This window comes from Euleptes europaea, chromosome 3, assembly GCF_029931775.1.
Source record: "Euleptes europaea isolate rEulEur1 chromosome 3, rEulEur1.hap1, whole genome shotgun sequence".
In the NCBI taxonomy this organism is placed as follows: domain Eukaryota; kingdom Metazoa; phylum Chordata; class Lepidosauria; order Squamata; family Sphaerodactylidae; genus Euleptes; species Euleptes europaea.
The window spans coordinates 34894088-34911431 of record NC_079314.1 but is presented as its reverse complement, the minus strand read 5'-3'; the positions used below and the strand labels follow the sequence as shown (position 1 = coordinate 34911431).

Below are 17344 nucleotides of genomic sequence, written 5' to 3'. Positions count from 1 at the left end.
ATACCATAGAGTCCACCCTCTCAAGCAACCAATTTCTTCAAGGGAACGGATCTCTGTAGTCTGGGGATCAGTTGTAATTCTGGGAGATCTCCAGGCCCCACCTGAAGGTTGGCAACCATAACAACACAGACATCAAATCAAAGCAGCAGGAACTTGACTTGGGAGCTCATTGTTTTCACGAAGGCAGCTGTCCAAACCATCCTAGCAGGAATCAGTTGCAGGGATCTAGAGCAGCAGAAAGAGAAGGATGGAGAATAAAAAGGCTTCACTTCAGAATTAACCCACTTTCTCTTTCCCTTCCAGCTTCTTATTTAGTGCAAGTAGAGAAGCTCCCCGCGTCTCCGTGCTCGCTGTGCGCGGGCACCCCAGATGGGAGTTCGCTTTGCAAGCTCCCAGACTCCTTATGGGGACCGCGACCTAAGACTACTGTGGCTGAGTTCCTGGCTGGCGAAGACGGTCTTTTATCAGGCGTCATGTACAAACTCGTGCTTCTGATCCAGCCCCAAAGACATTAGGGGAAGGGGCAAGACACCTCCCCCCGTTTCTCCCACTTGTGGACCGAAGTCTGCCAGTCACCCTGCCTTCGAGGGCCCACGCTGCTGGGAAGTTACTATGCAGCTTGGACTATTTATAGTGGTGGTTTTTCTAAACTCAGTGGATCTCACAGGCAGTGGCAGCAAAGCACTGAAAGGCAAGAGGCAAAGGCGAAGTACGTATGAGAGCCCCTTTGAAAGGCGAGCTGCTCTGAAACAGGCCTGTGCTATGCTCTCCTTCTCCCAATACATGTGCAGGCATCTTAAGAGTCAGGGGTGACAGAAGACACCTGGAGGTCAGCACGCAACAGAGAATCCACCCTTGTCCTATCTTGTATGGATTGGCATCATGGCTGGGAAGGGAAGGGAGCTCTTCAAGAAGCAAGAGCAGCCCTTTTGTCCTTTAGATGCAGCCAAAGACTGCTTTCACACACATTGGATAGTGTACTTTCCATGCATTTTAGCAAGCCTTTGCTGCCAAATTTTCTTGCATGACACAGGAAACGCCAGTTGCAAACAATTGCTAAAGTGCATGGAAAATGCATTGTAAGTGCATCATCCAACATGTGTGAAAGCAGCCTTGTGCTCCCAAATTTTAATGTAGCTGTGTTTTTAGTGCCTCCCACTGTGGGGAAGAAAGTGTGGGTTTAATGCTGCAGTGAGAAGCTCTGTGCTTGATCGGGGATACCTTTTCTTAGGGCCTCACAAATCAAAAGGGGCTCTGTGTCTGTCTGTCTGTCTTATGATATGTTCAGGTGAGGGATACTCTGTGCGTGCGTGTGTGTGTGCAGGGAGTAGCAATCGTTGGACATACCAAGACGTTCCAACATCTGCCTAATGCACAGGCTGCAGCCTACAGGATTCCAAGATAATAACAAGGCCTTTTGGGGGGGGGGGTCTCTTTTTGCCCAAGATACTGAAGCTTGTTTTTTCACTTGCTGGCTATTTGTAATGTCTGTGTTCTTTATGGGAAGAGAGGGTATAAGTAGGGTTGCCAACTCTGGGTTGGGAAATTCCTGGGGATTTGGGGGGTGGAAACTGGGGAAGGTGAGATTTGGGGAGGGGGTGGAGCTCAGCTGGGTATAATGCCAGAGAGTCTACCCTCCAAAGCAGTTATTTTCTCCAGGGGAACTGATTTCTGTCACCTGGAGATCAGTTGTAATTCCAGGAGATCTCCAGGCCCACCTGGAGATTGACAACCCTAGACTGGATGCTTCAAAATTGAACCACGAAAAAGAGGTGGGGAGAAAAAGATGTTTCAGGTAATGATTTTAAAGCCTTTTCTCACCAGCATCCCTTCCCACACAGTTACTGGGTGTACTCCAGAAGCGCCTTTACATACTTTTAAAAGCAATAGTGCATGAGGCAGCTGGAGAATTTGCTCTTCCCCCCACCCCAATATTAGCTAGATCTGCCTTTGCGTGGGACTCACACAACATGGGAAGGCACTGCCTCAATGAAGACTTTTACCCCCCCCCCCCACCACACACACAACTAAAAGTTCACAACATGATGAAAGCCTTCTTGTGGGCTTAGGACTCCTTGCCACTCAAGACAAGCACATCAGTTTAGCTGTGCAGTCCTCCCAGACAACATTCACATGAAGCTCCCTTATACTGAATCAGACCCTTGGTCTATCAAAGTCAGTATTGTCTACTCAGACTGGCAGCGGCTCTCCAGGGTCTCAGGCAGAGGGTCTTTCCCATCACCTACTTGCCTAGTCCCTTGAACTGGAGATGCCGGGGATTGAGCCTGAGACTTTCTGCATGCCAAGCAGATGCTCTATCACTGAGCCACAGCCCCTCCCCTATGGCAGAGGCTCTCCAGGGTCTCAGGCAGAGGTCTTTCACATCACCTACTAGTCCCTTTAACTGGAGATGCTGGGGATTGAACCTGGGACTTTCTGCATGCCAAGCAGATGCTCTACCACTGAGCCACAACCCTTCCCCTTTCATGCCAGCACTGAACAGTGGCAAAGGATCTTCTTTCTGCAGATGCAAAAGTGTTGTATTTTGAGCGCTCAGAAAATGTGTGACTAAAGGGTAACCTTAAGTAAGTCTGAGGGTAAAGATAGGAGTGGTCCTGACCAGGATGGGCCAGGCTAGCCCAATCTCATCAGATCTCAAAAGCTAAGCAGAGCTGGCTTTGGTTAATACTTGGATGGGAGACCACTAAGGAAGTCCAGAGTTGCTATGTAGAGTCAGGCAATAGCAAACTCACCTGAACGTCCCATGCCTTGAAAAACCTACAGGGTTGTGATAAGTTGGCTGCCACTTGATGACACTTTCCACTAAAAATTGGATTGAGGTGTGGTTGTTGAGCAAGAAAGGGGGAAATAGTGTGGACAGGTCCTGAAATACCTACAAACGGGGTCAGGGGAGAATTCAGTTTGATGCATGGGACTGCTTCCTTAAAACATGAATCTGTACAACTGATGTTCAAAGTAGCCCTGAGTTAAGGAGCAGCGCCTGGTGCAGTGGCTATTGCCAATCTACTGGTGGGGCCTGGGCATCTCCCAGAACTACAACTGATCTCCAGGTGACAAAGATGAGTTCCCCTGGAGAAAAGGGCTGCTCTGGAGAGTGGACTCTATGGTGTTATACCCCATTGAGATCCCTCCCTTCCTCAAATCCCTCCCTCCCCAAGCTTCACCCCCAAATCTTCATGAACCTCCCAACCCAGTGTTGGCAACCCTACTTGTGATTATTGTCATTCTCTGGGACTGGGCTGGCAATTGGTGCTGCGGCTGCCCCAATAATGGCATGTCATGGAAGCCCTTGGTAGTAAGGTTGCCAGGTCCCTCTTCGCCAGTGGTGGGAGGTTTTGGGGGCGGGGCCTGAGGAGGGCAGGGTTTGGGGAGGGACCAACACCATAGAGTCCAATTGCCAAGGTGGCCATTTTCTCCAGGGGAACTGATCTCTTATCGGCTGGAGATCAGTTGTAATAGCAGGAGACCTCCAGCTGGTACCTGGAGTTTGGCAACCCTACTTGGTAGCCTTTTGCCTCGAGTAGGGGAACCCCGCCCCTGCCCCCACGAAATCACTCTTTGACTCTCAGGAATGTCCCAGCACTTGCTTTAGAGGAACAATAAATAATGTGTTTAAAATAAAGTCCCAAAGATGTTGACTGCCTATAAACAAAAGGCAATCCTTGCATAATTAACCAGCATAAATAACCTGAGACGGTTTGTTTAAAAAACCAGGCCGAGTTGTCTGTGGTAATTGATACCAGAAAGCAACACAGACGAAGAAACTGATGTTTTGGTTGGCCAAAACAGAAAAGGCCCCGAGCGAGTCTGTGCCTAGAACTGGCCCTGTGCCCTGACAAAGAGAGGCTGGAGTGCGAAGCAGGACAGAAGGGAGTGATGTTATGGCTACACAGCCTCTGTCGGACAGGGCTGGCCTGAACCCTTCCTGAACCCTTGCGGGGACTGAACTGGGGAGACGGCTGCAGATAGGACTGCCAACCTCCAGGTACTAACTGGAGATCTCCTGTTATTGCAACTGATCTCCAGCCGATAGAGATCAGTTCACTTGGAGATGAAGTCCCTCCTCAAACCCCGCCCTCCTCAGGCTCTCAACCTGGAGCTGGCAACCCTAGCTGCAGACCATAGGGTTGCCAGGTCCTCCCTGGCCACCGGTGGAGGGGGGGTAGAATGGCCAGCTCCAGGTTGGGAAACCCATGGAGATTTGGGGGTGCAGCTTTGGGAGGATAGGGACCTCAGTGAACTCAATGCCACTGAGTCCACCCTCCAAAGCTTCCATTTTTTCCAGGAGAATTGATCGCCTGTACTCTAGGGTTGCCAGCTCTGGGTTGGGAAATACCTGGAGATTTTGGGGGTGGAAGCTGGAGATGGTGGGGTTTGGGGGGGGGGAGGGACCCCAGCAGGGTATAATGCCATGGAGTCCACCCTCCAAAGCAGCCATTTTCTCCAAGGGAACTGATCTTGGTTGCATGGAGATCAGTGGTAATATCAGGAGATCTCCAGGTGCCATGTGGAAGTTGGCAGCCCTATTCCAGAAAGCTTTAGCAAAGGCTGTTCACTCAGCTCCAACTCTTTGTATAATGGTTGCTGTTCCTGGCTAGGGTTGCCAACTCGGTTAGAAAATTCCTGGAGATTCTGGGGGTGGAGGCTGGGGAGAGCAAGGTTTAGGGAGGGGAGGGACCTCAGAGTCTTTCCTCCAAAGCAGCCGTTTTCTCCAGGGGAACTGATCTCTGTTATCTGGAGACCAGCTCAAATTCTGGGAGATCTCCAGGCCCCATTTGGAGGCTGGCAAGCCTATCCAGCCATCCAACTTTGCCCCTCTCCCATTTTAGATTGACCCAAGCTGTAAAGGGTTATAAGATGCCTTTTTCTCATTGGTGGTGGAAGTAGGGTTGCCAGTAGCGTTGTCAACCTTCGGGTGGCACTTGGAGATGCTATTACAACTGATCTCCAGGCAATCAAGTTCAGCTCCCCTTAGGGTTGCAAGGTCCCTCTTTGCCACTGGCAGGAGGTTTTTGGGGCGGAGCCTGAAGAGGGTGGGGTTTGGGGAGGGGAGGGACTTCAATGCAATAGAGTCCAATTGCCAAAGCGACCATTTTCTCCAGGGGAACTGATCTCTATCGGCTGGAGGTCAGTTGTAATAGCAGGAGATCTCCAGCTAGTACCTGGAGGTTGGCAATCCTAGCTCCCGTGGAGAAAATGGCTGCTTTGGAGGGTGGACTCCTCCTCTCCTCTCCCCACCCTCCACAGGCTCCACACCCAAAATCTCTTGAGAAATTCCTAGAGATTGGGGGGGGGGGTGCGGAGCCTGGGGAGGACAGAGGTATTTTTTGCAGCGGGGGGGGGGGGGGCTCAGTGAATATATGGTTCCATAGTCTGCCCTCCAAAGCAGCCATTTTATCCAAGAGAACTGATCTCTGTAATGTGGAAGTCAGTGTTAATTCCAGGAGAACTCCAGGCTTTACCTGGAGAATAGCAACCCTGTGTGGCTAGGCTGCACTAGGAGCCTCAGCAAGCCAGCCTGAATTCATTGGGCAGGGCTGTAACCTCCTGGGCAGCCGCATCTCCCTAAGAAGTTGTCCACTAAATATGACAGCAATCAAAAGGATTTGTAATGGCAAAGCCTACTAACCGCAGCTGTGTCTTTTGTGAATGCAACCGCTGTTCCCTTGGGCCCACCTAGAAGCAAGTAGGAACCACATGGAAGGAGAAAATTTGGCTGGTCTCTAATCCTCCCCCCACCCCCCACCCCCACCCCCAGTCACAGGATGCTGTTGCAGCATTTATGCGCATAGGACATTTTTGTTCTGCCCAGGGTTGGCAACCTCTAATTTCCTGATAATTTCCTGAAATTACAACTGATCGCCACACAAGAGAGGTCAGTTCCCCTGGAGAAAATGGCTGTTTTGGAAGGTGGACTCTAGGGCTTTCGATCCTGCTGAGGTCCCTCACCCAAACCCCACCCTCCTCAGGCGCCACCCCTAAATCTCCAAGAATTTCCCAACCCAGAGTTGGCAACCCTAATCCTGCCTTCCTATGAAGCTCAAGGCAACATGTGTGCAAAACCTCCGTTCCAAAGACTGGCCACTTAAGAGCCTCCCCCACTGGGCCAGTGAAAAACAGCTGGTAAGTTGGTGTGCTTGTCTTGGCTTTTGGGAGTGATTGGTAGCCAGTACTGGATTTACCTGTAGGCTTGGCAGGCTGAACCTAGGGCCTCAAAATCTAGGAGGCCTCCAGCCAAGGTGTACAATATTTTTGACACTGTCATAGGCCTTTCTATTTTGGAAAGTTACAGTGCTATCACTGAGGCCCTCAGTCATTTGTACTCTGATGTTCATCAATGAGAAGGGTGATACTAGGCTTCCTGCTAACAACCTTTTTGCAGAAAATGGAAGAACTGGAATTTGTGTTTATGTTGCATTTTGGGAACTGTGTGCTAGGTCATTTTCAAACAGTCTTCCATCTTCCTCTAGCCGTGAGGGTGGGGGATTGGGAGGGGCCTCACAAGTGGCATAGCCTAGGGCTTCTCCTCATCTAAATCCAGCACTGGTGGTAGCCTTGCGGCAAGGTGGATTCCCAGTTGCATCCTAACATCTCCGTGCATTCCTTATTGTATGGATTCACTGTAAGAACCGGTGGCTGGAGAGCAGCAATTCAAGCAGGTGAGCTCAAGGTTCCATCTGAGGACTTCATTGGGCAGCAGGTTCATTTGGCTGAAGCTGACTGGACTTCTCCGCACGAGGACCTGAATTACTTGATTCTTTTAAGTGAAGAAAAGGCCAGGTCTCCCTAGAGAGAGAGAGACATGTAGTCTTGTTGGTGACCGGCCACTGACAAAGGGAATAAACAGGGAGGAAACTGGGCAGAAACCGCAGTAAGTGACCGTGCGTTTTTGCCCAAAGACAGGCTGTTTTCTAGGCATGAAATCCTGGTGTAAGGGTTGCCAGGGTTGCCACTGGCGAGAGGTTTGAAGCCTGAGGAGGGCGGGATTTGTGGAGGGGAGGGACTTCAATGTCACAGAGTCCAGTTGCCAAAGTGGCCATTTTCTCCAAGTGAACTGATCTCTGTCAGCTGGAGATCAGTTGTAATAGCAGGAGATCTCCAGCTAGTACCTGGAGGTTGGCAACCCTACCTGGTGTTGATAAGAAGCTGCTATGTTCCCAAGGAGGCGGCGTATGGTCTCGTCCTACAGTGCTAATAAATCTCTCCCTCTCTGCCTCTCACTCTCTTCCAGTCAGCACAGAGATGAGCCAGGGGTGTGCCAAAGGATGTGAGCTGTGTTCTGAATTCAATGGGTGCCTCAAGTGTTCACCGAAACTCTTCATCCTTCTGGAGAGGAATGACATCCGGCAGATTGGAATTTGCCTGCCCTCTTGTCCCCTGGGCTACTTTGATGTGCGCAACCCAGACATGAACAAATGCATCAGTGAGTGGGGAAGGGGAGGGGAGGGAGGTGGGGATCAGTATTTAAACCTCTCAAGCCAAGCTGGTGGAAAAGGCCCACAGCAACATCATTGTCTTGTGCCTTAAGTCAAGGTGCTTCTGACTTATGTGTGTGTGCGTAAAGTGATGTCAAGTAGTGATCCCTTATGGGGTTTTCAAGGCAAGAGACTAACAGAGGTGGTTTGCCATTGCCTTCCTCTGGAGAACAACCCTTATATTCCTTGGTGGTCTCCCATCCAAATACTAACCAGGGCTGACCCTGCTTAGCTTCCGAGATCCGACGAGATCTGGACTTATGACACCCTATGAATGAACGACCTCCAAAACATCCTATCATTACCAGCCTTGCTCAGGTCTTGCAAACGAAAGGCTGTGACTTCCTTTATTGAGTCAATCCATCTCATGTTGCGTCTTCCTCTTTTCCTGTTGCCACCTCATAGGACCTTATAAACACCCTATAAGACGTTCTTGTAGCTTCGTCATGAGTACGCCACCAAAATCACTCTAGTCATCTCAGTCCCCCCTTTTTCATCCGTAGCCCCATAGTACGCCAAGGGGCTTAGAACAAGAACAAAGAGGATGTCAGGGAGCAATCTCGTCAATGGCTTTAGAGAGACGGCAATGCCAATCCTCTGTCAGCACAACTAAGGAATCACTGGGGGTATTGGATCCCGCAGAGCGTTCTGGAAACCAATTGGATACATGAGTCTCCATGGGCGAGCATAAATCTGTTTGCTGCCTATGCAGGGAGGGGCTGGAAATCCCAGACGGGCCTTCAGGGCAAAGTGGTCTGACCATGGCACTATGTCTGTAGAGATCAGACCCACATCCACACCCGCACCAAAGATCAAATCCAGTGTGTGGCCTGCTTGACGTGTGGGACCTGAAACAATTTGGGAGAGTCTCCGTGCTGCCCTTGAAGACACTAGGTCCGAAGCCTGTGAAGAAAAGGCCACATCAGCACGGACATTGAAGTCCCCCAGAACTATCAGTCTGGGGTACTGCAAGGCCCAGTCCAACACTGCCTCCAACAGGCTTGACAGAGTATCCGCTGGTGCGCTAGGCAGCCGGTACACCAACAAGAGAGCCACACTCTCCTCAGCGTCTAACACCAGGCCCACACAACCTATGCCGGAGATCTCTGGGGCAGGAACTACTCTGAAGGAGAAGGACTCCCACATGAGCATTGCCACCCCATTGCCCCCAGCCCTTTGTCCGGGACTGATGAATAGGGTTGCCAACCTCCAGGTAGTAGCTGGAGACCTCCCGCTGTTACAACTGATCTCCAGCCGATAGAGATCAGTTCGCCTGGAGAGAATGCCCTGCCTTGGCAGTTGGACTCTGTGGCATTGAAGTCCTCCCCTTGTCAAACCCCGCCCTCCTCAGGCTCCGCCCCAAAAATCTCCAGGTATTTTCCAACCTGGAGCTGGCAACCCTACTGATGAAGGACCAAAAAACCGGGGGGGGGGTCTTTCAGGGCTACATTCTCACCCTCCCTCACCCAGGTCTCAGTCATGCATACCAGGCCCACTTTATGAGCTGCCAAGTGACTCTGCAGCATCACAGTCTTATTATTAGAAAGCATCAGTGTCAGAGAAGGACTTAAATTCCTAATCCCACCATCGTTGTTTCTCAGGATGGGATGAAGGTTGGAAGGGGACCCAGCATAACCATATCTCTGTCTCCTTCCCTTGTAAAACCTTCTCCCGTTCTCAAACTTCTTAGCTTTTTGGAACTCCAATGGAATAAAAAAAAAACTGGTGGGTTTTCCATAAGTTCCTTTCATTCAGTTTTCTTCCTATGAGTTGGGGAGAGAAAAATGTGTTATCCGTAGAAGAGGGCTGAAATAAATAGCGTTTCTTCCACTTGAGGAGGACCTACTGCTCAATTTTCATTCCACACAAAACTGTTTTCTAGATGTCCTTATTTATTTACTTCATTTATATCCTGTCTTTCTCCCCAATGGGGACCCAAAGTGGCTTACATTGTTCTCTTCCATTTTAGCCTCACAAGAACCCTGTGAGGTAAGTTGGGCTGAGAGTATGTGAGTAGCCCAAGGTCACCCAGCAAGCTTCCCTGGCAGAGTGGGAATTCAAACCCAGGTCTTCCAGATCCTAGCCCAACACTCTAGCCACGACACCACACTAGCTCTTTGTAGCAGTGTGCCTTCAGCCTTAGCTTCATCAGACCTCTTCCTCTGTCAAAGTCATCAACATTGGTGGGGGGAGCAGCCATCTGGGGCAATTGTTGCATTCCCCAAATAGGCAGGTAACAAGGCTGATGAGGACCTGTTTCCCCTCTCCTTGTTCTGGGATGGCCACATGTGAAATGAGCAAGCAGAATCCAGGGAACTCTCTTGGCCTTGGTCTTTTGATAGAAACCAAACTACAGGAGCCCGAGGACGCAGAGTGGTAAGCTGCAGTACTGCAGCCAAAGCTCTGCTCATGACCGGAGTTTGATCCTGACAGAAGTCAGGTTCAGGTAGCCGGCTCAAGGTTGACTCAGCGTTCCGCCCTTCTGAGATCAGAAAAATGAGGAGCCAGCTTGCTAGGGGTAAAGTGTAGATGACTGGGGAAGGCAACAGCAAACCACCCCGTAAACACAGTCTGCCTAGTAAATGTCGGGATGTGATGTCACCCCATGGGTCAGTAATGACCCGGTGCTTGCACTGGGGACTACCTTTACCTTTTTAAACTGCAGGCAGTGCAAGAAAGAAATGTTATGTTTGAAGGGCTAATTGCAGCTCTCTCGTTGTTGTTGTTTTCCTCCCATTGGACACAGAATGCAAAATTGAGAACTGTGAGGATTGTTTCAGCAGAAACTTTTGCACAAAGTGTAAAGAAGGCTCGTTCTTGCACAAAGGGAGGTGTTACACAGCCTGTCCCGAAGGCTCCTCTGCTGCCAACGGCACTATAGAATGCAGCGGTCCTGGTGAGTGATGTGATACAGCAGGGGGAAGTCTGTATGTCTATCTGGTAGGTCAAGCCCATTTTGTCTGGGTGACAGCAGAGCAGGATGAGATGCTCTTGCTGGACTCCTCCTCTTGCCCCCCCACTTTTATTTATGCCTCTTCTTCTGGACCACATCTTAGCAGCCACTCAAAAAGCTTCTACGTTTCTCGAGACAGAAGCAGGTCCTGCAGAAGGCCAAAACAGACTCCAGGTGGGCTTAGAGTTGCCAACTCCAGCTTGGCAAGTTCCTGGATGTTTGGGGATGGTGCCTGGGAAGGGATCCCAGGGGAGATCTGATGCCACAGAACCCACCCTCCAAAGCTGACGTTTCCTCCAGGGGAACTGATCTCTTGGAGATTGGTTGAAATTCCAGGAGAAATTCCAGACCGTCAAGTTGCTTCCGACTCATGGCGACCCTATGAATCAGTATCCTCCAAAGTGTCCTATCTTTAACAGCCTTGCTCAGATCTTGCAAATTGAGGGCCGTGGCTTCCTTTATTGAGTCAATCTATCTCTTGTTGGGTCTTCCTCTTTTCCTGCTGCTTTCAACTTTTCCTAGTATGATTGTCTTTTCCAGTGACTCTTGTCTTCTCATAGTGTGACCAAAGTACGATAGCTTCAGTTTAGTCATTTTAGCTTCAAGGGTCAGTTCAGCTTGATTTGATCTATAACCCACTGATTTTTTTTTTTTTTTTTGGCATTCCATGGTATCCATAACACTCTCCTCCAGCCCCACATTTCAAAGGAAGGCCCCACCTAGAGGTTGGTAAACCTAGGTGAAATGCAGGGCCATTTGCAGCATCGGTAACAGTGGCTGCTGAGTTTGATAAAACTCCTTGTTGCAAAGTTAACAGTTCCCACAAGCGGGGAAAGGGAAACATTTCTGAGAATGAAAGTCTCCCAAACGTTTGGAATGTTGACAATTAATATCTGGAGTTTGTTTATTTTTATATAATTTCATTAACTGTATCCCACTTTTCTCCCCATTGGGGATCCAAAGTGGCATACAATACAAAAGAAAAGAAATACAATAGAAATAAACATGAGAAAGAGGGGAGGGCATGGTTCAGAGTACATGCTAGGCTTTAATTACCTGTGAAGTAGGAAGAGAACAAAGTCAGCCAGATGTTATATAGCTGCTTGTGGCCAGGCCAGTGGGAAGGACAGGTGCTTCCCCATATCCTCCCTTCATGTTGATCTTCCACTATCCACATCTGGATGAGTATCAGTAACATTGGGGGAGACACACTTCTGGTTTCTCAGGAAGCCCATGCCTCTCTCAGACACTTATTCAACCAAGCATAAGAAGAAGAGTTGGTTTTTATAGCCCGCTTTTCTCTACTGAAAGGAGTCTCAAAGCGGTTTACAATCACCTTCCCTCTCCCACAACAGGCACTTTGTGAGGTAGGTGAGGCTGAGAGAGTTCTGAGAAAACTGTGACAAGTCACCCAGCAGGCTTCATGTGGAGGAGTTGGGAGACAAACCCAGTTCTCCAGATTAGAGTCCACTGCTCATGTCGAGGAGTGGGGAATCATACCTGGTTCTCCAGAGTAGAATCGACCGTTCTTAACCATGACACCACGCTGGCTCTCAACAGGGTAGTGGGAGCCCATTGAAGCAGCTCAATGTTCCAGAATGTGGGGTGGGGTGTGCCGCTGTTTGGGGCAATGGCTACTTCTCCCAAACAAGCAGGCTGAAAATGAACACACGGTTTTTCTTCTCTTCTTTGGGGCAGCACAATGTGAAATGAGCGAGTGGGGTCCATGGGGCCCTTGCTCTAAGAAGAGGAAACGATGTGGCTTCAGGAGGGGCAACGAGGAGCGTTCCCGCAAGATCCTCCAGGCCCCCGCTGGCGACGTTTCCTTGTGTCCAGCCACCACAGAGCTCCGGAGATGCACGGTCCAGAGGACCCCGTGCCCAGAAGGTGAGGAAGATGCCATCTAACCCCACTGAGAGCCCTTCACTGGATTGGCAGGAACGCTTGGTCAGACAGACCAGGTCCATTACTGTTTGTTTTGCCCATTGGAAAAAGTAGGCACATGAACACATGAAGCTGCCTTATACTGAATCAGACCCTTGGTCCACCAAAGTCAGTATTGTCTACTCAGACCGGCAGGGTCTTTCCAGGGTCTCAGGAAGAGGTCTTTCACATCACCTACTTGCCTAGCCCCTTTAACTGGAGATGCCAGGGATTGAACCTGGGACCTTCTGCATGCCAAGCAGATGCTCTGCCACTGAGCCATGGCCCCTCCTCCCTGATACATTCTGAAAATGGGTTTTAAAAGGCACGCCCAAAATTGGTCTTGTTCTTCCTGCCTACTCATCTAAAAATTTAAAAAGCTGCTACTCGGGCCTAAGATAACTGTAGAACACATCCTCTTTGGTTTCACTTCTGAGTCAGCCATTGGCTCCATCAGAAACGTTCCACACACCCTCTGCAGGTACAAGAGGCAGGAGCCTCCCATTCTGAAGCATTGCTTGTTGTCAGGCCTTTTGTTAATTAGGATCTTGCATGGGCCAACAACATTTGGGGCCAGAATGACCATAACTGAGCGTTGTCGAGTCACAACTGACTTATGGTGACCCTGTAGGGTTTCTAAGGCAAGAGACTAACAGAGGTGGTTTACCACTGCCTGCCCCTGCATAACAACCCTGGATTTCCTTGGTGGTCTCCCATCCAAGTACTAACTGTAGCCAACTCTGCCTAGCTTCCAAGCGCTGACAAAATCAGGCAAGGCTGGGGTATCAGGCTACTGATGGGGTCAGCATTAAAAACTATGAGGGACATCCCTTTGTAAAACTGGGTGGAGTTATTTGCTTCTGCCTTCATTAAGGCCAAAGCCTTAGAAGCCTTACAAGAAGCCTTAGTAGAATATTCCACTTGTTTTGCTGTACAGGCATACCTTATTTTATTGCACTTTGCTTTATTGCGCTTCGCAGATGCTGCGTTTTCAAGCAAGTCCATCGGCGCCATTTTTCCAACAGCATGTGCTCACATTTTGGTAATTCTCGTAATATTTCAAACTTTTTAATTATTACAGTACATTTTTAAGATAAAATGCTATTACACAACTAGTAGACTACAGTATAGTGTAAACATTTTATATGCACTGGGAAACCAAAAAATCCATGTGACTCGCTTTCTTGCGATATTCGCTTTATTGTGGTGGTCTGGAATTGATCCCACAGTATCTCCAAGGTATGCTTGTATGCTGGATGTTCCAGCTCTATTAAGCTCCTGACCTGGATGGCCCACATTAGCCTGACCTCATCAGATCTTGGCTGCTGAGCAGGGTCATCCCTGGTTAGTACTTGGATGGGAGATCACCAAGCAAGTCCAGGGTTGCTGTGCAGAGGAAGGCAATGGCAAACCCCCTCGGTTTGTCTCTTGCCTTGAAAACCCTGCTGGGTTGCCATCAGCCAGCTGCAACTTGACAGAACTTTATGCATGTACAATGGAATAGAGCCATGCTGTATAAGTGTAGCCAGTGTCCAAGGCCAAGCATTCTTTCTTGCTTTTGGAAGCCTTGTCTTTTCATGTCCCGACCAACAGAATTTCTGTCGTGGAAAACGTTTGGCCCCGAGCAGTGTTTTGACGTTTTGGATTGTGACTACAGAACTGAAAACCATCTGCCAATAACCCAAGTCTCACTTTGGGTGGACAAGTATATCCATCCCTGTTCTGAAACGTTGGCTGCAAACTTTGTGCCTGAAATTGCACAGGTGGAAAGGTCACCTGCTCAGTAACCCTCTGCTTTTGTCGGGTATCACTGTGGCGTTCCCCCATTCTTGCTTTCCTGGGTGAGCAGGACAGTGAGGCATCAGGGTTCACCTCTCCATGACCCCCTGGCACAACCACCAGCCAAACAAGGAGGGACTTATCTCTTACTAGCCCATCTATCACCATTCTCCTTGGCAGCCATCTTTTTTTGTGGCTGGTTCTGCTTCCTGCGGCAGCCATTTTGTTGCTGTGGCCACCAGGTTGTCAGAACTCTAAAGTTGCCCACAGGCTGAAAAGGATGGGGACCCCAGCTTAAGGGATAGGTGACCACCAGAGAGCATTATTGCCCCTTTCAGAAAATAATAGAGGAGAAGGCCATCTCTCTCTGGCCATTTATGCTTGGTAATTAGCAGCATGTTCCAGGCTGAAGTGCCCTGCAGCTTTTTTTGAATTTTTCATGCTGAACCGTCATTGAGGAAGTGACTGCGAAGCCAGCGCATACCTGCTTCACATTTCTTAAGAGCCCCTTTAACGCGACCTTTTTTGTTTGCTCCACCCTCGCCCGAAGAATCCCCTCAAGGAAGCATGCAAAATTCACAGCTGCGCGTTAGCTATGCAAACAGAGGTTGCTAATGGAAGGAGTGAAGGAGCAGGCAAGTGGGGTGTTTGTGTGGAATTTCTCCTTTTGCGTCCGGAATGTGAATAGGCATTTTAAAGGTTGCATTTTTAAAAAGAACTTTGAGCAAGCATCAAAATTGACTCTGCATAAATGGCCTCTCTGTGTTGGCTAGGTTACAGGCCACATTGTAGGGTGCTGATTCTACACTTTCGGAAATCCCGAACATTCTCCTGATGTGAACAACCACGTGGTTCCCTCCCTTCGACCCAATTCATCTGCCTCCTTTCACTTTGTTACAGGACAGAAAAAGAAAAAAGAAGACCAAGGCAGACGAGACAACACGAACGAGAACAGAAACCGAAAAGATGGCAAAGACAGCAGGTCCGGCAGTAAGAGGAGAAAAGGCCAACTAAGGGGAACGGCTGTGCCTGTGACTTCTGCCCAGTAGTTGCCCCTCCGCAGCAGTGCGATGGCAAGACTTCATTGCTGCTATGTATATGGAAGCTTTATCAAACCCGGACACTGCACCATGACACCACAAGACGCAGCCGGACTCAGCACACAGGCACCGGCCCACATCTATTCAATGTGTATCTGAAACATGCCTGTTCTTTGGGAGAGCAACGAGAGACTCTCCCGGGTGACCCATAAGCTCCACAGACATTCTGCTGGGGCCTTAGGGGGAAATTAACATTTCTCAGCCAGAAGGGCCTTCAGAGACTGAGCATCCCCAGCTGGAGCGGCTGGGACAGAAGACAGTATCTGATGCAAAGAGACTGGAAGCCGCTAGTTCAAAGCCTGGAACTGCACAGCGATTGCCTTTGTGTCTCGAGCTCTGTCGTCGATAATATATTTTAAATGTTTGCAATAAACATTCAAAACATTTCAGAATTTAAAAAAAAAAAAACCCCAAACAGTCAAACCCCTATTTTTGCAGATCATCTTCCAAGAAGCAACTCAGAAAAAGTCATTTACAGAAATCAGTAGAAAAGAGCAGGAGTCCAGTAGCACCTTAAAGACTAACAAAATTTCTGGCAGGGTATGAGCTTTCGTGAGCCACAGCTCACTTCTTCAGATACAGCTAGAATGTGATTCCATCTGTCCTTGAGTAGAGAAGAGTGAATTAGACACAAAATGGCAATGTAAATGTAAAAAGCAAGTAAATGACATTAGCAGGCATGATTGGATTAGGTGTGATATGCAGAGGGGTAGTATGCGTGGAGAAATCAGCATTGGTAATGAGACAGGAATCCCAGGTCTCTATTTAAAGTCCCAGAGAATGCATAGTCTTGAGCTTCGTTATTAGTTGTAATTCAGCAGAATCAGGAAGAGACAAGGATGGCACGGATCTGAGCTGCTTTCTTACAAGAAGACACAGTAGGGTTTGAAATAAAAGTAATGTGGAGGAGAACTGCTTGAAAAGAAGTCGTTTTCAAAAGTAGGATCATGGCCCCTGTCTATGTGGCAACATAGAAAGGGGAGGAAGTAGCTTTCACAAACCGTAGCATTTTCATGTGTAAAACGCTATGGATCTCAAATCTAATGAGTCACAGAAGGGTCAGAAATAATCTGAATGATAACGCAGCAAGCACCGTGCAGTGGTGAGAGTGACAGCCTAGGATTTGGGAGACTCAGGTTCAAATCTCTACTCTGCCTCAGAAGCTCACTGGGTGACCTTGAGTCAGTCACTCTCAGCTCAACCTTACCTCACAGGGCTTGTTATTGTGAGAATAAAGTGGAGAGGAAAAGATGTCGTAAGGAGACAAGTTGGGTGTAAATACATGAAGCTCAGAAGGTGACCTCTCAAGCCAGCGGCTCTCTGAGAGCCAGCGTGGTGTAGTGGTTAAGAGCGGTGGTTTGGAGTGGTGGACTCGGATCTGGAGAACCGGGTTTGATTCCCCACTCCTCCAGATGAGCGGCGGATGCTAATCTGGTGAACCGGGTTGCTTTCCCCACTCCTCCACATGAAGCCAGCTGGGTGACCTTGGGCTAGTCACAGCTCTCTTAGAGCTCTCTCATCCCCACCTACCTCACAGGGTGTCTGTTGTGGGGAGAGGAAGGTGATTGTAAGCCGGTTTGATTCTTCCTTAAGTGGTAGAGAAAGTCAGCATATAAAAACCAACTCTTCTTCTTCTTCCTAAACTACCTCATAGGGTTGTTGTGAGATCAAATGAGAACCATGCATGTTGCCTGGAAATCCTTAGAGGAAAAACAGGATTAAAATGTGATAGGATAGAATCAGAATGGAAACAAATTGGCAGCATGCTACAGCAGGCAGGGGAGGGAGGTGGGACAGGTGGGGTGGGGAGTGGCACACATGCTTGGTGTAGGCAGGCAGCGCTGGCTGGAGCACAGCATGGATCCCTGAAGGGGCTGGGATCGTTTTCAGGGCTTCTTCCTTACTGAGGAAAGAATTCTCAGCTCCTGAGCTGAAGCAAATCAGTCTTTCAGCTTTTGGGCTCAGTCTCTTGCCATGAAAACCCCAAAAAGGGGTCGCCATAAGTCGGCTGCAACTTGAGGGCACTTTACACACACACACAGCTAATGGGAGCCAGTGTGGAATAGTGGTTAAGGTGTCAGACTAGGACCTAA

At 49.1% G+C, this 17344-nt stretch overlaps 1 protein-coding gene across 1 annotated transcript; it reads left to right on the top strand.

Moving 5' to 3' along the window:
* Positions 1-600: 600 nt before the first annotated feature.
* RSPO1 (R-spondin 1) lies at positions 601-15200 on the top strand. Its single transcript, XM_056846041.1, has 5 exons — positions 601-709; positions 7253-7444; positions 10243-10392; positions 12148-12336; positions 15052-15200. The coding sequence occupies exons 1-5, from the start codon at positions 613-615 to the stop codon at positions 15198-15200; spliced, it is 777 nt and encodes a 258-aa protein (XP_056702019.1). The 5' UTR covers positions 601-612.
* Positions 15201-17344: the final 2144 nt, after the last annotated feature.

What these genes read in the sequence shown, in the direction of transcription:
- RSPO1 (XM_056846041.1), top strand. Translation starts at nt 613, where the DNA reads ATGCAGCTTGGACTATTTATAGTGGTGGTTTTTCTAAACTCAGTGGAT. An exon ending in AGACATGAACAAATGCATCA is followed by an intron (nt 7,445 to 10,242) that starts GTGAGTGGGGAA and finishes CATTGGACACAG; the next exon opens with AATGCAAAATTGAGAACTGT. An exon ending in TATAGAATGCAGCGGTCCTG is followed by an intron (nt 10,393 to 12,147) that starts GTGAGTGATGTG and finishes TCTTTGGGGCAG; the next exon opens with CACAATGTGAAATGAGCGAG.